General features: G+C 43.7%; 2 protein-coding genes across 5 annotated transcripts in view; both read left to right on the top strand.

Moving 5' to 3' along the window:
- AMIGO3 (adhesion molecule with Ig like domain 3) overlaps positions 1 to 20,410 on the top strand; it is a 245,955-nt gene that overhangs the window by 103,337 nt on the left and 122,208 nt on the right. The window lies entirely within an intron of this gene.
- INKA1 (inka box actin regulator 1) lies at positions 3,925 to 13,572 on the top strand. 3 transcript variants are annotated; one of them, XM_058172737.1, is made up of 2 exons: positions 3,925 to 4,111; positions 12,652 to 13,572. In XM_058172737.1, the coding sequence occupies exons 1-2, from the start codon at positions 4,061 to 4,063 to the stop codon at positions 13,519 to 13,521; spliced, it is 921 nt and encodes a 306-aa protein (XP_058028720.1). In that variant the 5' UTR covers positions 3,925 to 4,060; the 3' UTR covers positions 13,522 to 13,572. The 3 variants fall into 3 exon arrangements, with proteins under 3 accessions (XP_058028720.1, XP_058028723.1, XP_058028721.1); XM_058172740.1 differs by lacking the exon at positions 3,925 to 4,111 and adding an exon at positions 9,364 to 12,187; XM_058172738.1 differs by lacking the exon at positions 3,925 to 4,111 and adding an exon at positions 9,366 to 12,246.

Raw genomic sequence — 20,410 nt, 5'->3', positions numbered from 1 at the left:
ATATTTATAATTGGTTACTAGTGGGAATTGAAGATTAAAGCAAAAACTCTTTTTAAGAAAAAGGGGTGGCAGATGTGAAGAAACAAATAACCTTTCCCAGTGAACTTTAGATTGGGGCCTTATTTTATAAATTATTATCACGTCGCTATCATCCCTCTTCTCATCTTTTCTGAATTAAGAGACCCAAACAGGAACCCTTTCCTTGTAAGGAGTCCTACATTGCTGGCTGGGTAATTCTGAGAGTTGAAGTCCGTATACTTTAAAGTTGCTAAAGTTGAGAAATTTTGATATAGACACCTTAGAACATTGGCAGTCTTTTTTATAGCTTATTTCTAGCATGTTGTTCACCGTTCTCATAAAGGTCCGACAGACAATTATTTTAATTTTCCTATAGATCATGGTCCTAAGATGTCAGAACTTCAATCCTACTAATGTGTACATAAATCTCATGGCTTTTGGGTGTGTGTGTGTATCTTGATACTTACTTGCCACTTTTTCTTGTTTCATACCCTTTCTCTCCCCGATAGCTTCCCCCAAATAATTTGAGTTGCCAGCAAATGTGGCTTCTTCATTGCTTGCTGCAAGTTGAAAGCCAATTGGCACCAAATAATTATTCGGAGAAGTTAACTGTTTACACCCTTCAGTTATGAAAAATGGCATAGTTCATAGTTTAACCATTTACCTATCTACATCATGGCTGCCAAGTAAGTGGTGCAAAATCAATAGATGTGGCAAGACCTAGCCCATAGAATTGCCAAGAGTCAGACATGACTGAATGGATGTCATCATCATTATCCTCCTCCTCCTCCTGCTTCTCCTCCTCCTCCTCCCCCTCTTCATGTTCATCATCATAACTGCAAAACATACTTGGGAACTTTTGCAGAAATTCTGTTCCTTCATCTTCACTGAGACCTATTTTGCTTTTTGCTTGATATCAGTGGTGAAATCCAATTTTTTTTACTACCGGCGTGGCTTGGCGGGTATGGTGTGGCTTGGTGGGCATGGCTGGGGAAGGATACTGCAAAATCTCCATTCCCACCCCACTCTGGGTCCATCCAGAGGTAGTATTTGTCGGTTCTCCGAACTACTCAAAATTTCCACTACCGGTTCTCCAGAACCTGTCAGAACCTGCTAGATTTCACCCCTGCTTGATATGTTATATGCAATCATGCTTTCTCTTAGTTCAACTAGAGCTGTGGGCTAACCACTGTGTTATTTCTGAGTTCTTAAAAATGGATGGTGTTATTTAGACATTAATAGGAGGTTTATCGTTTTCATTTTTTGTTTAAAAGTTCACTGTAGGGATTTAATTCCATCCAGACCTAATGGATGTTACTTTTTGTGTGTGTAAAGAAGGCTTGAGCATCATGGCTGCATTTGTAAAACACACCAGCCACAGTTTATTGAATTAATCCTATTGCCAGGGATTGCATGATACAATACTCTGTGCAAGATAATCACAGCAAGACAGGGGGGCTTTGCACAAATTATAGAACTACTAGATCAGACCTGCAAAGAATCTGGATGACCATAAGAGAAAAGCAAAGAGTAACAAAATTTAAATGTGTTGATGTCATCTTAGGATCATCTACAGTCTGTAGTCCAGGAGTAAAATGCTCCCGGATCGGACCAGATCACACGATCCCGTAGCGATTGTGGCCGGTAGTTCGGCAATCCAGTAGCGATGGCGGAGCAAAGCTCCGCCCACCCACCCAGGGCGTCATTACTTCCTGGTTTTAACCAGGAAGTAATGTGTTTTTTACCTTCTGCGCATGCACAGAAGGTTTTGCGCATGCACAGGTCTGCACGCGCATGTGACTTCCAAACACGCATCTGCGCAGCGCATGCACTTCTGAACCGGTAAGGAAGGTAAGTAGATTTCACCCCTGCTGTAGTCCAGTGTATTCATAATAATGAATAACATATGGATTCTCACTCTGCACAAAGTCTCGACTTTTTAAAAGTCCTTTGTAACTGTATGATTCCATTTCAAGTTAACCCATGGATCAATGGTTTATTGGATTAAGTCAATGGCCCAGTTTCCCACAGATTAAATCTGGTCTGCAAAAACATGGATGACCAATAGGTGGCAGCAGAGAGAAGATACAGGAGAATGTAAATTCTTGCAATCCAGATCTGGGGGTTCTATACACATTAAGCCACAAGGTAGCCAACCAACAAATAGCCGCCTGTATTTTGTCAATCCAACCTTTCTAATTTTAAGACTCATTTCCTGGACGGTGAAGGGATATGTTCTATATCATCCTTGGAACAGAAAAAGTATAGTTTCTGAGCTTTTCACAAGACAGAAAGGAAGCTCTGCAGGAGCAGGAAACAATTCATGGTGAAATTTTGGAACTGTAAAATGTTCCATTTCAGCCTCTAAGATACATTATAAAATCATAAAATAAGCCCAACTTTCAAATGCTAGGATTTGTATCTTGGAAGATACAGTCAAGACGAACTATTTGTGTCCCTGTGAATATGCAGAGTATATTCCCCCCCCCTTAGTCACAGTCGCTCCACCCCAGTATTTGGAGCAGGGTTTCTGCTGTGCAATGTAGCTTCAATGTACCCTGCAAGCTTGAAGCATCTTCTTTTGAATGTGGGTGGTGCTGGAAAGCAACTATTGTAGGACACGGTAGCTCAGTGGCTAAGACGCTGAGCTTGTTGATCGAACAGCAGTTCGAATCCCTAGTGTCGTGTAACAGGGTAAGGTCTCGTTACTTCTCCCAGCTTCTGCCAACCTAGCAGTTCAAAAGCACGTAAAAAATGCAAGTAGAAAAAGAGGGACCACCTTTGGTGGGAAGGTAACAGCGTTCTGTGCGCCTTTGGCATTTAGTCATGCTGGCCACATGACCAGTGCTGGGTTTCAAAAATTTTTACTACCGGTTCTGTGGGTGTGGCTTGGTGGGTATGGCTTGATGGGTGTGACAGGGAAAGGATACTGTAAAATCTCCATTCCCACCCCACTGCAGGGGAAGGATACTATAACATCCCCATTCCCTCCCCAATCCAGGGGAAGGTTACTGCAAAATCCCCATTTCCTCCCTATCAGCTGGGACTTGGGAGGCAGAGAATAGATGGGGGTGGGGCCAGTCAGAATTTTTACTACCGGTTCTCAGAACTATGGTTCTCCAGAACTGGTCAGAACTTGCTGAAACCCACCTCTGCACATGACCATGGAGCCGTCTTCAGACAGGGCTGGCTCTTCGGCTTTGAAACGGAGATGAGCACTGCCTCCTAGAGTCGGGAACGCTAGCACATATGTGCGAGGGGAACCTTTATCTTTACTTAATCATATAATCAGAAGTCTATATCCACAGGAGGAATAAAGGTATGGTTAAGATTGAGTATATACTAACAAAGAGAGTTTCTAGCGGAATGAGAAATTTTCCCTTTATTTCTCTCCTGCCTCTTTCAATGGTAGCAACTGGCAAGACGAGCGAATGGCTGGTCAATAAGCAAGCAGAACATCAAACGTTGAGTCCCTGGCCGGTCCCGCTGCGATTAATAGATGAGGGAAAAAGACTTCAATTATTAGAGGCTTAGCGCCCAAGGGCTGCGCGTCTCTTTCTAGGGCAGGATTTGGCCATCAAGGCGCTTTTCGCCGGAGATAGGCTAGACTAGAGTAGTATAAGCGCTCTCCCGCCCCCACCCCCCCAATAACCGCTGTGCCCAAGGGGGTCCCCACCTCCAAGCGGACCGTTTGCCCCATCGGCCCCTCTTTCCACCCGCAAGACCTTTTGGCTCCTAATATGGGCTCTAATTAAATTACACCCGGTCCTCGCAGCTCAGATTTCAGCAGCTTGTTCGGACCCGCTCATTGGCTGTCGGTCGAGCAAAGGGGGACCAGATCCCGGCCGTTCATTGGCTCTGGTACCAGAGAAAGGGAGGGGCGCGGTCTGAACCAAAGGGTGCGCTTCGCTGCTTTGGGACCGAACTGCGGGAGAAAGTTTCCAGCGCCTCCCGCGTTGGTCTCGGAGCCTCTTTCCTCGTCCTCTGCCGGACTGGGCGGCCGGTTCCCTTCTGCTGGCAGCTGAGCGCCCCCAGCTTTGGCATGCACAGCGCGCGCCTCGACGCCTTCGTCAGCCACCTCCGCGCAGAAGTGGTAAATTCGCAGGGGGAGAGGAAAGGGGAAAATCAGGGGTGCGGTGCGGTGCGGGTCTGTGTGTATGTGTGCAGTAGCGGGGTTCACGTTAGGGCGTCCACCCCCGAACCTTTAATATCTGACCAAGAGAGAAGAGCCCGGGCCGGTGGGGCAGGGCGGGGAGTGTGTGGGGGGACTTCCTAAAACAACGGTCTCCAACCTTGGCAACTTTAAGCCTGGATGACTTAAACTTCCAGAATTCCCCAGCCAGCAAAGCTTCCAGAATTCTGGGAGTTAAAGTCCACTAGGCTTAAAGTTGCCAAGGTTGGAGATCCCTATCCTAAAAGACGTTCTTCTATCTCGGAACAGCAAAGTTGAGGCGAAGCAGCGCTGGCGAGAGCGCCTGTTTTGTGACTTCCCTTCCCTGGGAACGGCTTGTCTGCCGAAGGGCTGTCCGGGCAGCAAGACAGGGCTTGCGTCTTGGGCGCCGAGTGAGTGAAGCGGTGCTTTTTTTTCCGCCCAGGCTGGCCCGGGAGCTGTCAAGCCGCCTCGCTCGCTTGTCTTGAGGAGGGCGCTACCGCTCCGTCCGCATGCTGCCTAGTTTCAAGGGTCGCTGATTGTAGCGGGGTGCCTTTGGGGAGAGCTGGCCGGGCTTGCGGAGAGACCAGAACCACCGATTTGCAACCGTAGGCAGACTCCCCAAGGGGCAAAGGGACCCCTTACCTCAAAAGATCTGGGCGCCGAATCGGGCAGCCTGGTGGGGGCAAAAATGCCTTCCGACGATGCTTGAAAGGTGTTGCTTCTCCCGTTTCCGACGGACCCTGGCCCTCAAAAGAGAAGCTGGGATTGGGAAGCGGTGACGATCCAGCAAGGATTTGAATGAACGAATGAGCTGGAAGGGACCTTGGAGGTCTTCTAGTCCAGCCCGGGATGAAAGAGAGTCGGAACGCAGAGACGGGATGGATCCGCTGTTATTCTGGGGAGAAAAAATTGTGGGATTGAATGGGGAGAAAATTCCCCCACTTGGCTGGTCCCGAAGATTCTTCTTGATCCTGGGCTGCTCCGGTGGTGGCTTTAAAACGTGCGACTAGGCTGAGGGCCACTGAGTAGGCAATTTGTCCCTATCCAATCATGGTTTGTTTCCATGATAAAGTGCATCCAGGAAGTTGAATCATCCCGATCAGTAATTAAATTTTGGTTAGATAACAATTGTTATGTTGTCAATTTCACATAACTGAGGAGCTTGCACTCCTAATGAACGTGGTGAAAGTTTGCTTAGGGTCTGTCTTATTTTGGTAGCCTTGCCCAGCTTCAAAGCAGCTATGCTGCTGTGACAAACAGATGTCCTGTACTGGACATCCTGAGAGCAGTCATTATGGACCATCTTAAATTTCATCTGTCCCATTTCCAGCTGAGTACAATGAAGAAAAAATGTCCATCCTCACATAGAGCTTGCCCTCTAGTGCTCTGTAGAGACACTGCAAGCTATAAATGAAAGGTTGTTATAGCAATACCACTTAGACTTAGACTTTACAGCCCTCTCTAAGAGGTTTACAGAGCCCCCAACAATCTGGCTTCTCATTTTACCCACCTCAAAAGGATGGAAGGCTGAGTCAATCTTGAGCCTGGTGAGATTTGAACTGCCAAACTTCTGGCAGCCAGCAGTCAGCAGAAGTAGCCTGCAGTACTGTATTCTAACCACTGCACCAACAAGGCTCATTACGATCTTGAGATGTCTTTTCTGAAAAAGAGTGGCATCATAGAAATGACTAAAACTGCCCTGATTTCTACGTATATGTATAAGAAATTTGCCAGAATGGAATTCGATAGGTCTTGTGCTCTCCTAGAATAGTACCACAGAACTCCCAGGAATCTATAGATTTGAGTTGAGCAGTGTCTTCCTGGATTAAATTTTATTTGATCAATTGCTTTCTCTGTTTGTCTGCCCCTTTGTGGACCACAGCTACTATTTCTGTGCTACCACAATACATTTCTCACAGTGCCACTGACTACTGCTCTTCTGAGGCATGTAAGAACTGGGAAATTAAGAGGATGACTGGTAACCTTGGTATGCCCAAGTTAGGAACTGGCATACATTGGTTTCTTGGGACTCCAGTAGTTGCCTAAAAATGCCAGGTGCTGATACCAGGCCTGGAGTCGATGCTATTCGTTTTGAACTTGCCTGGAGCATCCTTTGGGAAACCCATCATTTAGTGAGAAAATTAAAAGACATGAGTCTTGCTCCACTTTCAGTTCATCCTCTTAGCCTCATCCTTCTTGACCTGGTGTCCTTTGAATAGCTTCAAGTACAGCTGCAGAATTCCCAGCCCACATCATTAGTAGTTTGGATGGACAGTCCTTGGGAGTGGAGAAACTGAGTGCCCCCATGGAGGACTGTGACAGGCTAATGCAGATATTCTGAATCATCTAAGGTGACAATGAAGATGATGCAGCTTCACATCCTATTGGTCTGATAAGCTCCTAGGTTGTCCAAAGTTAGTGACACCCATTGAAGGTAGTAGTCACTTGCATTTTTTTGTAATGAGTATAAAAATATAAAGGGGAAAAAAAACATGTTTTGAGAAGTCCTGAAGTGGTAGGTTTGGCTATTAAAAGTGATATCATGGTGGAAGGAGCTCTTTGGATAAATAAGGCCGAGAGATGTAATGGACGGTGAAAACCCCATAACGTTTAGTGCAATCTCTGCTTTGCATTTATATGCGATGCAAAATTCTTGTCATTCTTTACTGTCACCACAAATGGGGTCCCTGTAAGGGGCTGAGCAGCTGCCAGAACCATATTGAGAAATAAACAGCAGCATTATTTTTCTTTCAAAAACAGGCATGTGTGATAACTCTGGTCTCCAAGCGCAGCCCTATAATCTCTCAGCATGCGCCAGTCCAAGCATCATTTCATAGGCAAGTCTTCCTACCTTGGTGGTTCCAGGCATGTTGGGATACATCTACCATATTTCCTAGCCAATGTGGTATAATTCAGGAAGGCTATGAGTTTGATGAAGCTTCTTCCCACCCCACCCCCATCTGTTATTTAGTCTTATAAATTGTTTCTTTAACATTTTCTTGTTCTGAGGAATGAGTACTTCTCCAATCTTATGCTTTCCAATCATTTATTTATTTATTAGAGGTTTGTCCCACTTTTATTTTGGTCAACTCAGCGTGGCATAAATACCTAACACTCATACCTCCTGTTTTCCCCGGAAGAACCACCTTTTGAGATGGGTTGAACTGGGAGAGTGTGACTGTCCCAAACTCATCCAGCTTGTTTTACATGGTTAAGGAAGGACTAGAACTCAGAACCTTTTGGTCTTAGCAACTTAACCATCTCACCAAATAGGCTGTCATGTTGGGGGAAACAAAAAGGCAATGCTGGTTGAGATTTCTGACAGTTGTAGCCTCAACAGACTTGGAGGCTAAATGCAGAAGTCTATTCTAATCAAGGTGTACATGGTAGGCTGTCCCAAGGGGTCTTTTTTACCCTGTTTTAAAGGGTACCTTTAAGAATTCACCACTCAAGAGCCATGGTACACAAGGGCTGCTTCACCTTGCAGGAGCCCAGATGCCAGAAAAGCCTACAATAGCAGGCCCCTCTCTCCATCACTAGAGCCATGAGGAAGACAGAGTTTTTAACGCTTGGAACACACTACCTGGCTCTGTGGTCTCTTCTCAAACTCCCAAAAGTTTTAACCAAAAACTGTCTACCATTGACCTCACCCCATTCCTAAGAGGACTGTAAGACCATAAGTGCACAAAAGTGCCTACTGTTCCTGTCCTATTGTTTTTCTTTCATTATATGTGCTTGTATATAATGTTATGACAAAAATAAAAATAAAAAAAGACAGTCCTATCAACAACTGGACTGGCCCTCTGCCCATCTCTGAGGTTGAGGTAGTTGGTACTTTGTGGCTGTTTTTTAGAGCTTAATTTGGTTTTAGTTGACAACATTCTATTGCTGTTCTGTTTGTTTGTAACAAGCTGGCTTGAGGTTTTGGAAAAATGCCATATACACATACTGTGAATTAATAAATCAGGGTAGACGTTGAAACATCTAAATTTGAGTTTGAATATGTTTCTGGGAGCTGTTGCACATAGGCAAGAGATGTAATGGACGGTGAAAACCCCATAACGTTTAGTGCAATCTCTGCTTTGTATTTATATGCGATGCAAAATTCTTGTCATTCTTTACTGTCACCACAAATGGGGTCCCTGTAAGGGGCTGAGCAGCTGCCAGAACCATATTGAGAAATAAACAGCAGCATTATTTTTCTTTCAAAAACAGGCATGTGTGATAACTCTGGTCTCCAAGCGCAGCCCTATAATCTCTCAGCATGCACCAGTCCAAGCATCATTTCATAGGCAAGTCTTCCTACCTTGGTGGTTCCAGGCATGTTGGGATACATCTACCATATTTCCTAGCCAATGTGGTATAATTCAGGAAGGCTATGAGTTTGATGAAGCTTCTTCCCACCCCACCCCCATGTGTTATTTAGTCTTATAAATTGTTTCTTTAACATTTTCTTGTTCTGAGGAATGAGTACTTCTCCAATCTTATGCTTTCCAATCATTTATTTATTTATTAGAGGTTTGTCCCACTTTTATTTTGGTCAACTCAGCGTGGCATAAATACCTAACACTCATACCTCCTGTTTTCCCCGGAAGAACCACCTTTTGAGATGGGTTGAACTGGGAGAGTGTGACTGTCCCAAACTCATCCAGCTTGTTTTACATGGTTAAGGAAGGACTAGAACTCAGAACCTTTTGGTCTTAGCAACTTAACCATCTCACCAAATAGGCTGTCATGTTGGGGGAAACAAAAAGGCAATGCTGGTTGAGATTTCTGACAGTTGTAGCCTCAACAGACTTGGAGGCTAAATGCAGAAGTCTATTCTAATCAAGGTGTACATGGTAGGCTGTCCCAAGGGGTCTTTTTTACCCTGTTTTAAAGGGTACCTTTAAGAATTCACCACTCAAGAGCCATGGTACACAAGGGCTGCTTCACCTTGCAGGAGCCCAGATGCCAGAAAAGCCTACAATAGCAGGCCCCTCTCTCCATCACTAGAGCCATGAGGAAGACAGAGTTTTTAACGCTTGGAACACACTACCTGGCTCTGTGGTCTCTTCTCAAACTCCCAAAAGTTTTAACCAAAAACTGTCTACCATTGACCTCACCCCATTCCTAAGAGGACTGTAAGACCATAAGTGCACAAAAGTGCCTACTGTTCCTGTCCTATTGTTTTTCTTTCATTATATGTGCTTGTATATAATGTTGTGACAAAAATAAAAATAAAAAAAGACAGTCCTATCAACAACTGGACTGGCCCTCTGCCCATCTCTGAGGTTGAGGTAGTTGGTACTTTGTGGCTGTTTTTTAGAGCTTAATTTGGTTTTAGTTGACAACATTCTATTGCTGTTCTGTTTGTTTGTAACAAGCTGGCTTGAGGTTTTGGAAAAATGCCATATACACATACTGTGAATTAATAAATCAGGGTAGACGTTGAAACATCTAAATTTGAGTTTGAATATGTTTCTGGGAGCTGTTGCACATAGGCAAGACATGTTTTTAGGTAACTATTTAAAAACTCAGTTTTGAGACCACTTTTACATCTGTGATTTATTTAGTGATAATCTAATTATGAAATTATCAGATCAAGGGCAGCCAATCATTTTGCAGCTCGTTGTGCCCCATGTGGTTGTTTTAAGCCCAAGGCACAACACGTAATTTTTCTATTTTTTTTTGGTCTTTGTGTGGGAAGTGCTCTGTGCCAAGTGTGCACACGTGGCTTCAAGGCTTCTCTGTCATAGCTGCTCAGGAAAATATCTTGTTTGTTTCCATCTTTTATTCTCTCTTTCCCAAGCTTATCAAGGCAGTATGGCATGGCAGCCTTTTCAGGGCATCTGGGACTCAGAAGCTCTGGGCTTTTGCTCCTGTCATCAGCTGAGAAACCACCTTTCCCAACTTTGAAATGGTCTTGGGAACCAATAGAACAGAATAACAGAGTTGGAAGGGACCTTGAAGGTCTTCTAGTCCAACCCCCTGCTCTGGCAGGAAACCCTATACCACTTCAGACAAATGTTTATCCAATCTCTTCTTAAAAACTTCCAGTGTTGGAGCATTAACAACTTATGGAGGCAAGTTGTTCCAGTGATTAATTGTTCTCACTGTCAGGAAATTTCTCCTTAGTTCTAAGTTGCTTCTCTCCTTGATTAGTTTCCATCCATTGCTTCTTGTCCTGCCCTCAGGTGCTTTGGAGAATAGCCTGACTCTCTCTTTGTGGCAGCCCCTGAGATATTGGAATACTGCTATCATGTCTCCCCTAGTCCTTCTTTTCATCAGACTAGACATACCCAGTTCCTGCAACCGTTCTTCATATGTTTTAGCCTCCAGTCCCCTAATCATCTTTGTTGCTCTTCTCTGCACTCTTTCTAGAGTTTCCACATCTTTTTTACATCGTGGCAACAAAAACCAGATGCCATATTCCAAGCGTGGTCTTACCAAGGCATTATAAAAGTGGAATTAACATTTCATGTGATCTTGATTAAGCTTTGGTTTGTTTCAGTCTAGATTTTTGAACCCAGGACAGCACTTGGTTTTTGGGTGGCCTGCATATCAGGAGAAAACTAACACCTTAAATAAATTACTGCATAATACAATTGAATTGAATAGAGTCTGTATGATTACATATTTAGTACGCTTTTCTGCCGTCCTGGGGCCTGTGTTATTACAAGGCTTGGGACAGGATATGGAGTCATATTCCACAGGAGATGCTAGTCAGATCAGGAGAATTTCTTTTTCTTTCCAGCTGCTGCTCAGCTGGAATTGTACGGAAGTTGCCTTGTTTCTTAATCTCTTCAATGCTAGATTTGAAAAGAGAATGTTTTTCTCTTAAAATCCCACCAATTGCTGACTCAGTTCTGTAATGTAAAAGTCCTTTATTGATGCTGTTACTAGGAAAGGAGCTTGAATTTTTCCTAGTCTTGAAGTGAAACCGATCTATGGAGTATGCAACAAAATAAAACGATGTATATACTACTTTTTTTTTAAAAAAAAGATTACATTCTTAGCCCTGGAATTGTGACTGAACTATCACACTAAGACACATTTGTTCTTGGTTTTGAGCTAGGCACTGAGGATTATTGTATGCTGGATCACCAGAGCAGCTAAAATGAATCATTTCTTGTGACCGTGTCCAAATTATGCCTGGAGGAGCAGTGGCCTGTGGTATATCTTTGATCTGAACTGCAAAGACTTTCAGAAAGCAACAGGAAGGGGTTCTGCAGAAGGGAGAGGAAAATAAAATAAGATACTAGGACTCTTGCAGTCTTCGTATTTGAGCCTTCAACTCTCCCTTTGTCACTCTAGGATTGAGAAACAGGCAGAGCAAATTTATGGGCTTGCGACAAAACATTTTCCCTGCCAGACCAGAGAAGACCCTCAAACATGTCCTACTTACTATGAAGAAACCAGCCAGCCTAGCTTTGACATCTCTCCCTCCCCTTGTGTCCATTAGTGTAGGGCCTTTTTTCCTTTAGAGCACCTAGAAGGGATGAGCTCCTCCTGGCCACTTCATCTGGTCATATAGATTTCTTACAAGAAAGGCCAGTTGACCTTATTCTGCCCTGTGCGAACATCTTGTCCTTTCTCCGGTGCAGACCTCTCACTTGCTCTGGGCTTTCTAAAGCTCATTAACTCCCAGATGAACTTCACCTTTGCTTACACGGCGGCTGGTCCAGTCTTCCCCTCTGCCGCCAGTGACGGTGGCCTTATCGCCTGTCTTTTCCTCCCTGAATGGCTGCTTGTGTAATTCCTGCAGGCTCTCACACACCCTTTGTGTCATCTTCTGCCGGGTGGGGCAACTCACCCACTGCAACAAGCTGTTGCTTGTGCGGCTGGGGATGGGCTTGGAACGTGCAGATGTTGCTGAAAAGCTACTGCCTCGGGGCTGGGGGACCTGCCAAGACGAGACGGGGCAAGGGCTTGCGCGTGCGGCTCTGGCTCTCAACTCCACCCCTGAGCTAAGGCAGATTTGGTGCCCCTCACCTAACAAGGTGCCTCGGCTCTAGAGCTGGAGGGAGATTCTTGGTATGTAGTCGGCCCTGGAAATCCTTAATGTGTGGGACTCCTTAGAATATGTGGATCAGGTAAGCTGAGCGATAGGAGTGCGAGTGGTGCTTTCTAAAGCCTGAGCGGCAGGGAAGGAGCAGTGTCAGAGACCGTCATCAAAGGGTTTATGTCAAGCAAATGCTTTTGCCTAAGGGGGCCTGGGTTGTGTGAGGTCACCAGCTCAGATCTATGGAGACATTGATCTTTGTGTTTTTGTCTGGACCCATGACCCACACGTGGCTTTTTATGGATGTTTGTGGCACTGAGCTCATGATACACACAGTAGACTAAGCTGGCTCGAGGATTTCAGCATAGATGTAATTTGGGGGTATATGTGCTAGCGATCTTCAGTTGTCACGGCTCTCACCTGGGACTTGAACAGGGCACTTTCCTTGGGTGGATCATTTCAAGAAAATAAGGACGATTGCTTTTCCTCTCCACAGCTGTGCATGAAGGAGTCGAGCGAGGTGCTGCGAGGCCAGATGCAGTGCATGATGCGGACGCTCCACGATCTCAAGAGGGCTCATGACCGAGAGCTGCGACTGGAACCCCAGGAGATACGGCTACCCTCAGCTCTCCCTTCCTCAAAGTCCTGTATCAGCCCACGGATATCAGCTATCTCGGAAGCAGATTCTGCCTGTTGCTTAGAAGGGGCTGTGGAAGAAGAGGTTGCTTTCTCCCCACCCAGCAGCGAGCGAAGTCTGGAGTTTGATTCGGGCTACTCAGAAGTATCTGGGAACAGCTGGCGGGATGAGGAAGGCCCCCCTCCCCTGAGAGCCAGTAAGCTTTCCTCAGGGGGCTTCCTACGTCGTCGGGTGCCAGCCAGGAGGCCCCGGCCAAAATCGGCTTCAGATGCCTGCTTAGAGCGGTGGCGGGATGGTGAGCCCTCTGATGCGGGTGACTGGACAGTGTCCCTCTTGTCCCAGAGTCGTAACCGGCAACCCCTTGTGCTGGGGGACAACTGCTTTGCTGACTTAGTGGAGAACTGGATGGACTTGCCTGAAGAAAGCGGGGAACGGGGGTGGCTGCAGCGTTGGCTGGCAAAGCCCCATGGCTTCTTGCTTAACCTCTCAGGCAACGTTCGCCGCAGGCTGGCTGGCATCTCCCGCACGGAGCGCGCCAAACAGGATCGAGATGGCACCAAGCGTTTCTCTTGCCCTGCTGGTCTCGGTGGGCGCCCTTCATTACCCTACTTCCACCAGTCCCACGCCAACATCAGCGAGCTTTCTACAGACTGTAGCAGCTTTGCTGCCCTAATGAACTGCCGAAGTAGACAGCCCATCATTTGCAACGATGTGATTGGCTACATCTAGCTTGCTTTTTTTTTTATTGCTTGCTTATAAATAAATGCCTTTTTTTCTACATCATAGCTGTATGGTGTCTTAAATCTTACTGCTTGACCCAAGTAGTCCCAAATATAATTGTGGTCCAATTGATTCATCCCAAAATTAATTAAATCAATTTCCCCCATAGTAAGAAGCGTTAAAATAAGAAGCAAGGAACAACTAATTTTGACCAAGTTTCATCTCAGGAATTAAGGCTATGTCCCTTTCTGATCCTTTGAGATGAATTGGCCTTAATAGCACTAGCAAAAGCAAAGAACTTAGACTTATATACCACTTCACAGTGCTTTACAGCCCTCTCTATGTAATTTTTCAGAATCAGCATATTGCCCCCAACTATCTGGGTCCTCATTTTTACTGGCTTTGGATGGATGGAAGTCTGAGTCAACCTTGAGCCAGTCAGGATCGAACTCCTGGCAGTGAGCAGTGAGTTCTGCAATACTGCATTCTAAACCATTACGCCACCAGGGCTCTTAATCATTAAACTATAGATCTGAGTAAGTTTGATAAATATTAATGTGCCTGTTTTATTATTGGAGAGTTCAAACTTTGAAATGAGAGACATGGCCAAAATCTTGAGGACTTGCCAAGAGGGAATTGCTGCTTTATTTTATTGGTCCCTAAAGAATGTGGAAATAAGATTATTTGTCTTACAGGCAAGACTAAACTAGTGTTTTTACTAACTCTGTCTCAATACCAACTTCCTAATGGAAAAGGGTTAGATTGCCTAGAACAGATTGTGCTCGATTCTCAGTATCAAATTTGGGAAGTAGCCAGGAAGAGAACCACTATGAGTTTCTCAACCATGAGGATTTCAGAAAGGATTCTAAATGGCGGCAGAAGTTGCATTCTGGCATGCAATGCGCAAGGGTGCTGTCCAGCTGGGACCTGTAGAGCAGAATACAACAGCTCTGGTGGCCAAATATACATGGCTAAAATAATAATTGGAGGAAAACTAAGTCTTGGCCAGAGTGGCAACTGGTGTTCCATTAAGTAGCATCAATGATCCAAACAAGCATTCAATGTTAAATGTCACAAATTAGTGCAACTTATTATCTGTTTACCTGGAAATAAAACAGATTGGATAAATATGTTTGTAATTTCAGTTAGGTATTAAGACCCTGTGTTGTGCAATAGTAACAACACCTGGACCTAGTATATGAATTTGTTTTAGCTTTATCATCATGTACACTTTAAGATTAAAAAAAAGCAAATGGAAAAATATAACAGTGATGATCAATCACATCAGCAGCTTCAAATATCTGTGAAGAATGAAAAACGAGGGCCACTAAAGAACAATACACAGATAGGTTTTGTTTTTACCAGGGGTGAAATCCAGCAGGTTCTGACAGGTTCTGGAGAACTGGTAGCGGAAATTTTGAGCAGTTCGGAGAACTGGCAAATACCACCTCTGGCTGGTCCCAGAGTGGGATGGGAATGGAGATTTTGCAATATCCTCCCCCCAGGAGTGGGGAGGGAATGGGGATGGAATGGGGATTTTGCAGTATCCTTCCCTTGGAGTTGGGTGGGAATGGAGATTTTGCAGTATCCTTCCTCTGCCACGCCCACCAAGCCACACCACGCCCACCAAGCCATGCCCACAGAACTGGTAGTAAAAAAAATTGGATTTCACCACTGGTTTTTACTGTTTCTATATACCGTAGATAGAAGCCGAAAGACCCATCTTATTTATCCTCACATATATCCCTTATAGTAATAGCATTAATGAGCCTGATAACGTATGTGACATGCAGTTACAGACATTATAGGACGCATCTCGATATGTATGGAGCCTCCTGTAAAATGATCTGATGTACAGCCTGCTAAAATCAGGAAGGAAATATTTCAGTTTCGATAACCATATAGGCAAATACGCTTTTAAACAGTAACTTATTGAACCAGATAAATTGCACCGAATCCAGAGTCCATTACCAAAATTAACCTCCAATTTCCTTGGCAAATTAAAGGAATCCTAACTAGGGCATTCTAGTTGTTGGATACTGAAGGCACAGTTTTCTGTGTTTCTCTATTGCCATCTAGGGGCCATGTGGATTTTTGCAGCCCAGAAACGGGAGCCCTACTATGAATGAAATTGAATCCGGTCACTTAGCCTCTTTACTCAAGTGACCAGTGAGAACCTGCATTTCCATTTAGGGCACAAGGCTGGAAGTTTATCGATTGGTCTCTCCTCCATTAATTTATTTCAATAATTAACCTTATTCCATGTAGTACATAGGAATTGATAATACATAATCAAATCAGTCCATTCCATTCTTGGAGATCCATGGCAAAGGGAGAAATAAGTACTTGGTTTTTCTCATGGAAATCAGAGCCCTGGAGATCAGAGCCAGGTGACAATTGGCAGGTAAAAGCTACAAATTGCCCCCTTAAAATGTGATCTGCTAAAGTTGCTTTTCTCACTGTCTGGCTAAGAGACCAAAGATGAAAGGGGGCAGGAGGGAAGCAGGCTGTCAAGACAGAAAGAATCTAGAAGAAGGAATGAGCTTTTTACTGGGTACCCGAATGTCTTGACAACTTCAACCCCCTCCCCACCCCTTTGCAAAAAAAGGGGGGGTTATTAAACTAGCAAAACTTTCTACTATTGACCTCACCCCATTTCTAAGAGGACCATAAGGGGCGTGCATAAGTGCACAAACGTGCCTACCATTCCTGTCCTATTGTTTTTCTTTTCTTCTTCCTATATATATGCTTATACCTCCTTATATTTACCCATATATGTGTTTATTTACTATATAATCTTTTTGTATGATACCTACATATATTGTTGTGACAAAATAAAATAAATAAATAAATAAAATAAAATAAACAAAACAAAATAAAATGGCTGGACAGAAAGTCCAGAAATTCTAAAATGAACTGCTGAAAAAAGGGGGAGGTGCCAATATTTTCTCTCTAAAAGAGAAAAGCCAGAACTTGCAGATAATGACTTCCATAAATTAATCAGGCAAGCAAGTTACAGAAGTCATATGTTACACGCTTTTAATTGGTGTCTTTAATTTACATGACTTTACAGTGCAATTGTTTTGATCAGTACTTAGTGGGAGTTTTCCACACACTCAGAAGGCAGATAGGGTTGGGAAAGGAGCTGTTTTTTTTTTTTTAAAGTAGTTGATCTCTAGCAAAGTAACATTAAGCAATCCTATTTCCTGATAAATAGGCACCCTGCAGCAAAATCCTACAGCTTTTTAGGCTGTCTGCACATATACTGCCAAAGCAGATGTTATTAAAAATACAAATAAAAACGACCTTTTCAGTTTTGCAGATAAAATTGCCATATTCTACCGGAGTGGAGTAACAGTAGCTTTCTACAGAATGACGTAGGCTGAAGGGAGGGGCTGGAATGGCTTTCTAGAGTTACCATGTAGCCCAGATGTTCTTTCTGTTTGATGTTTATACTGAACTTCTCATGTTTTTTATGACTACATCATCTTGTGGCATGCTTACAGCATCCCAGGCTGGCTTCTACAAAACACAAAAATACAGCAACTGCCTTTCTGGCTCAAGCTGAGGCTCGTTCAGTCCACGGTTTCCATTTTTTCCTTCCTTTCCAGCTGGTTTATTATGCATAGACACATACAAAGAGGGCATGGGAGTTAAAGGATTTTGTTATTATTTCTTTCCTGGATCTTATACAAACATATTTTGCCTCAGCATGTGGGAATTTCATTAACTACCTTTGCAAATGACTCTTGCAAACAAACAACCTACTGGAACAGAAACTGCAGTCCTTTAGAAGCTGGGTTTTAAATTAATTTGTGATTAGCTTTCAGAAGATAGCCATTGTGAAAAGTAATATAACCCTGTTCTTGCATTACAAACGCAATGATCCAGGATCGTTTGAAATGTCATGTTCCAGCTGACGGGCGTCGGAATCCAACATCCCTGCCCTAAGATCGGATTTGATTTTTTGAAAAGGCTGCATCTTCAGATGCAGTGATCATCATTTTCTTAAAGCAAGGACTTGATGATTGGATGCCTCCAGATAAAACTGTCACCACCTCTAACTACTTGTTGGTTTGGCTTAGTGTCCCGAGACAATTCAGACACCGGTTTGTGAGAAAAAACGTATGGGTAGTGCTTACTGAACTCATTCAATTGTGACTTTTCAACAAATCATGACCTAGCAGCGTGTGAAGTAGGGCACCACATCCTTTCCTTGTTCATCCAGTTATGCTGGCTGAATAACATGTCATATGAATGTAAAATGCTCAAGCACAATAGATTTGAAATGGAGCCATAAAAATAATTTTTAAAAAGCATTGACTATGGGAAGCCTGATTGGGAGGGGATTATCCAACATGATTATATTGTATTGCCCATCTTGGTTTTAAGTGAATATTGCATCATGAAACAAAATAAATCCCTGAATTCATCAAGTACATCATGGAAAATTCCAAGCTACTCAGCCTTCTCTGGATTTCAACTCCAACTCTCTCCTTACATTCTGATCTTACCCTTAATATAACATTACATGGCAAGTGATGTTCATTACAAATCCAGTGGTGATCATTATAAAAAATATAAATTAAAAATACATGGAAGAGTGCTTCAAGAGGGGAGTTTACTTATATATTATGACATTTTCAGAGTTCTTTCTAGTTTGGAAGGAGCCAAATGTATTACAGAACCAATGACAGCACACAAAATATGCAGGTAGTCCTCAACTTACAACAGTTCATTTAGTGACTGTTCAAAGTTACAATGGCACTGAAAAAAGTGACTTATGACCATTTCCCACACTTACGACCATTGCAGCAACCCCATGTTCAACCCCATGTTCATCAAAATTCAAATGCTTGGCATATTCATATTTATGATGGTTTCAATGTCCCGGGGTCCTATGATCCGCTTTTGCGACCTTCTGACAAGCAAAATCAACGAGGAATCCAGATTTACTTAACAACCGTGTTACTAACTTAACAAAGGCAACGATTCACGTAGCCACTGTGGCAAGAAAAGTTGTAAAAATGGGGTAAAACTCACTTAACTAATATTTCACTGAGCAACATAAATGTAGGGCTCAGCTGTGGGCGTAACTTGAGGATTACCTGAACTGCCCACAGAGAGAAATGATATTATAATGCCCTGGAGCTATAAGAGGGGATAAAAGTTCCCTCGTGAAACGGAAGCCACATGAGATTGCGATGCCGCTGCCCGTCCTGTGGTAAACCCTGTGGCCTGTCTGGCTGATTCCAAACACATACCTTTTGAACTGCGGTCTTTCACCAACATGCTACTAAGGGATAAGTGACAAATCCCCTTCTTTATCACAAGCATTGTTCCTCTTAGCACAGTTACGTGAATGAGCCCTAAAACAATTGGTTTATGAGCCATCATCCTGCTAATTTTGTTCTGGAAGTTGCATCATAAGCCAGCAAAAGAGCAAAAAAAAAGAAAAAAAGAAAAAAAAAGGCAAGCCTTCTTCTAGTTAACACACGCCTCTACCTCTAATCACTAGATCTAAAGGATTACCAAAAAACAAAATCTGCCTTCAATGTAAGAAAAGCCAAGGGGATTTTTCTCCTTTTATTTACAATAACAGAAGCATATAGGCTGTTGGGTAGTTTTGCTCTACTAGTACAGACTGCTCGTGAAAGTTACTGAGCAGTCATGAACCTGGGCGCAAAGGGGAAACCAACTTCATGCTTTTGTGAGGCTTTTCTCAACGGTTAATCACCACCCTGTTAAAAATAGCACCTTTAAAAACAGCAGACTTGATCAGCTTAATTTCCCAGGTGTTCTGTTTGGCCTTTATCTTTTGCATAAGCTACACAATTTGAAGAGGTGCCGTCTGTCTCGCACATCAAGAGCCTTTTCAGGCTCCAACCCTTACATCATCTTTCTTTGACCAAGGGGAGTGCCAGACCTACTACACTGCTAACCCATCCCATAATACTCGGGGTGGGTGGGGGAGAAACACATAAGCATCTTCCAGTGTGATAGCTCCAGTTAAATCTGCTGAGAAGGTGTTTTTATGAACTCAGCAACAGTTTATTCAATAAATCATGGCTAAACAAACTATGGATTGGTGCAAAGTGACAGCCAACTATGTCGTAAATTAAGATAAACCAGGCAAGCTGTAATTTTATTTGCTCCCATCCTGCCACTCGCATCCCAGAGAGGACAATTGCTAAGCATTCATCCAAGAATCTTGACTATACAATCTACACTGTATAACAGGGGTCTCCAACCTTGGCAACTTTAAGCCTGGAGGACTTCAACTTAAGTCCTCCAGGCTTAAAGTTGCCAAAGTTGGAGACCCCTGCTGTACAGTGTATACTATTCTTCAGTGGTGGTCTCTCCCCACTTTCAGATCAGTAGAACTATTGCAGAATAAATCATGATTTCAAGTATCTTGACCCAGTATCAGTTACTGGTCTACCACACCATGCTGGCTAAACAAGATATGACAGAAGTAGATCTTTGTATTTAAATATAGACTGTAGATAAAGACACAGGGTGGAGACTTAAGTTACAACAATGAAAGGCATGCTTAAATCTGGAATGTAGAACTTTCCCAAAGTCATGGCCTTCTTCCCTTCTCATGTTGCTTACCCAATTCAGCCTGTCCCAGTCTTCGTTGTTCAAACTTGGCAGGTTTAAGATATGTCAACGTCGACTCCCAGAATTCTGGAAGCAGACATCCACATGAGTTAAAAAGTTGCCGAGTTTGAAAAACACACTGGTCTATGTGATTATGGAAAAAGTGTGTTTTTAAACATCAGAACATGTTCCTGCCAGGGCTGGTATTCACTTACCTTAGCTACCAGTTTGCAAATGTGAGCGCATGCGCGAGCTTCGCTCACACGGACCATCTCCGCGCATGCGCAGAACCTTC

This window comes from Ahaetulla prasina, chromosome 2 (genome assembly GCF_028640845.1).
Source record: "Ahaetulla prasina isolate Xishuangbanna chromosome 2, ASM2864084v1, whole genome shotgun sequence".
Taxonomy (NCBI): Eukaryota; Metazoa; Chordata; class Lepidosauria; order Squamata; family Colubridae; genus Ahaetulla; species Ahaetulla prasina.
Note: the sequence above shows the minus strand (reverse complement) of the source record. Positions and strands in the feature narration are given on the sequence as shown.

Coding starts and splice junctions, on each gene's coding strand:
- INKA1 (XM_058172737.1), top strand. CDS start 4,061: ATGCACAGCGCGCGCCTCGACGCCTTCGTCAGCCACCTCCGCGCAGAA. Junction 4,112..12,651: donor GCCACCTCCGCGCAGAAGTG/GTAAATTCGCAG, acceptor TCCTCTCCACAG/CTGTGCATGAAGGAGTCGAG.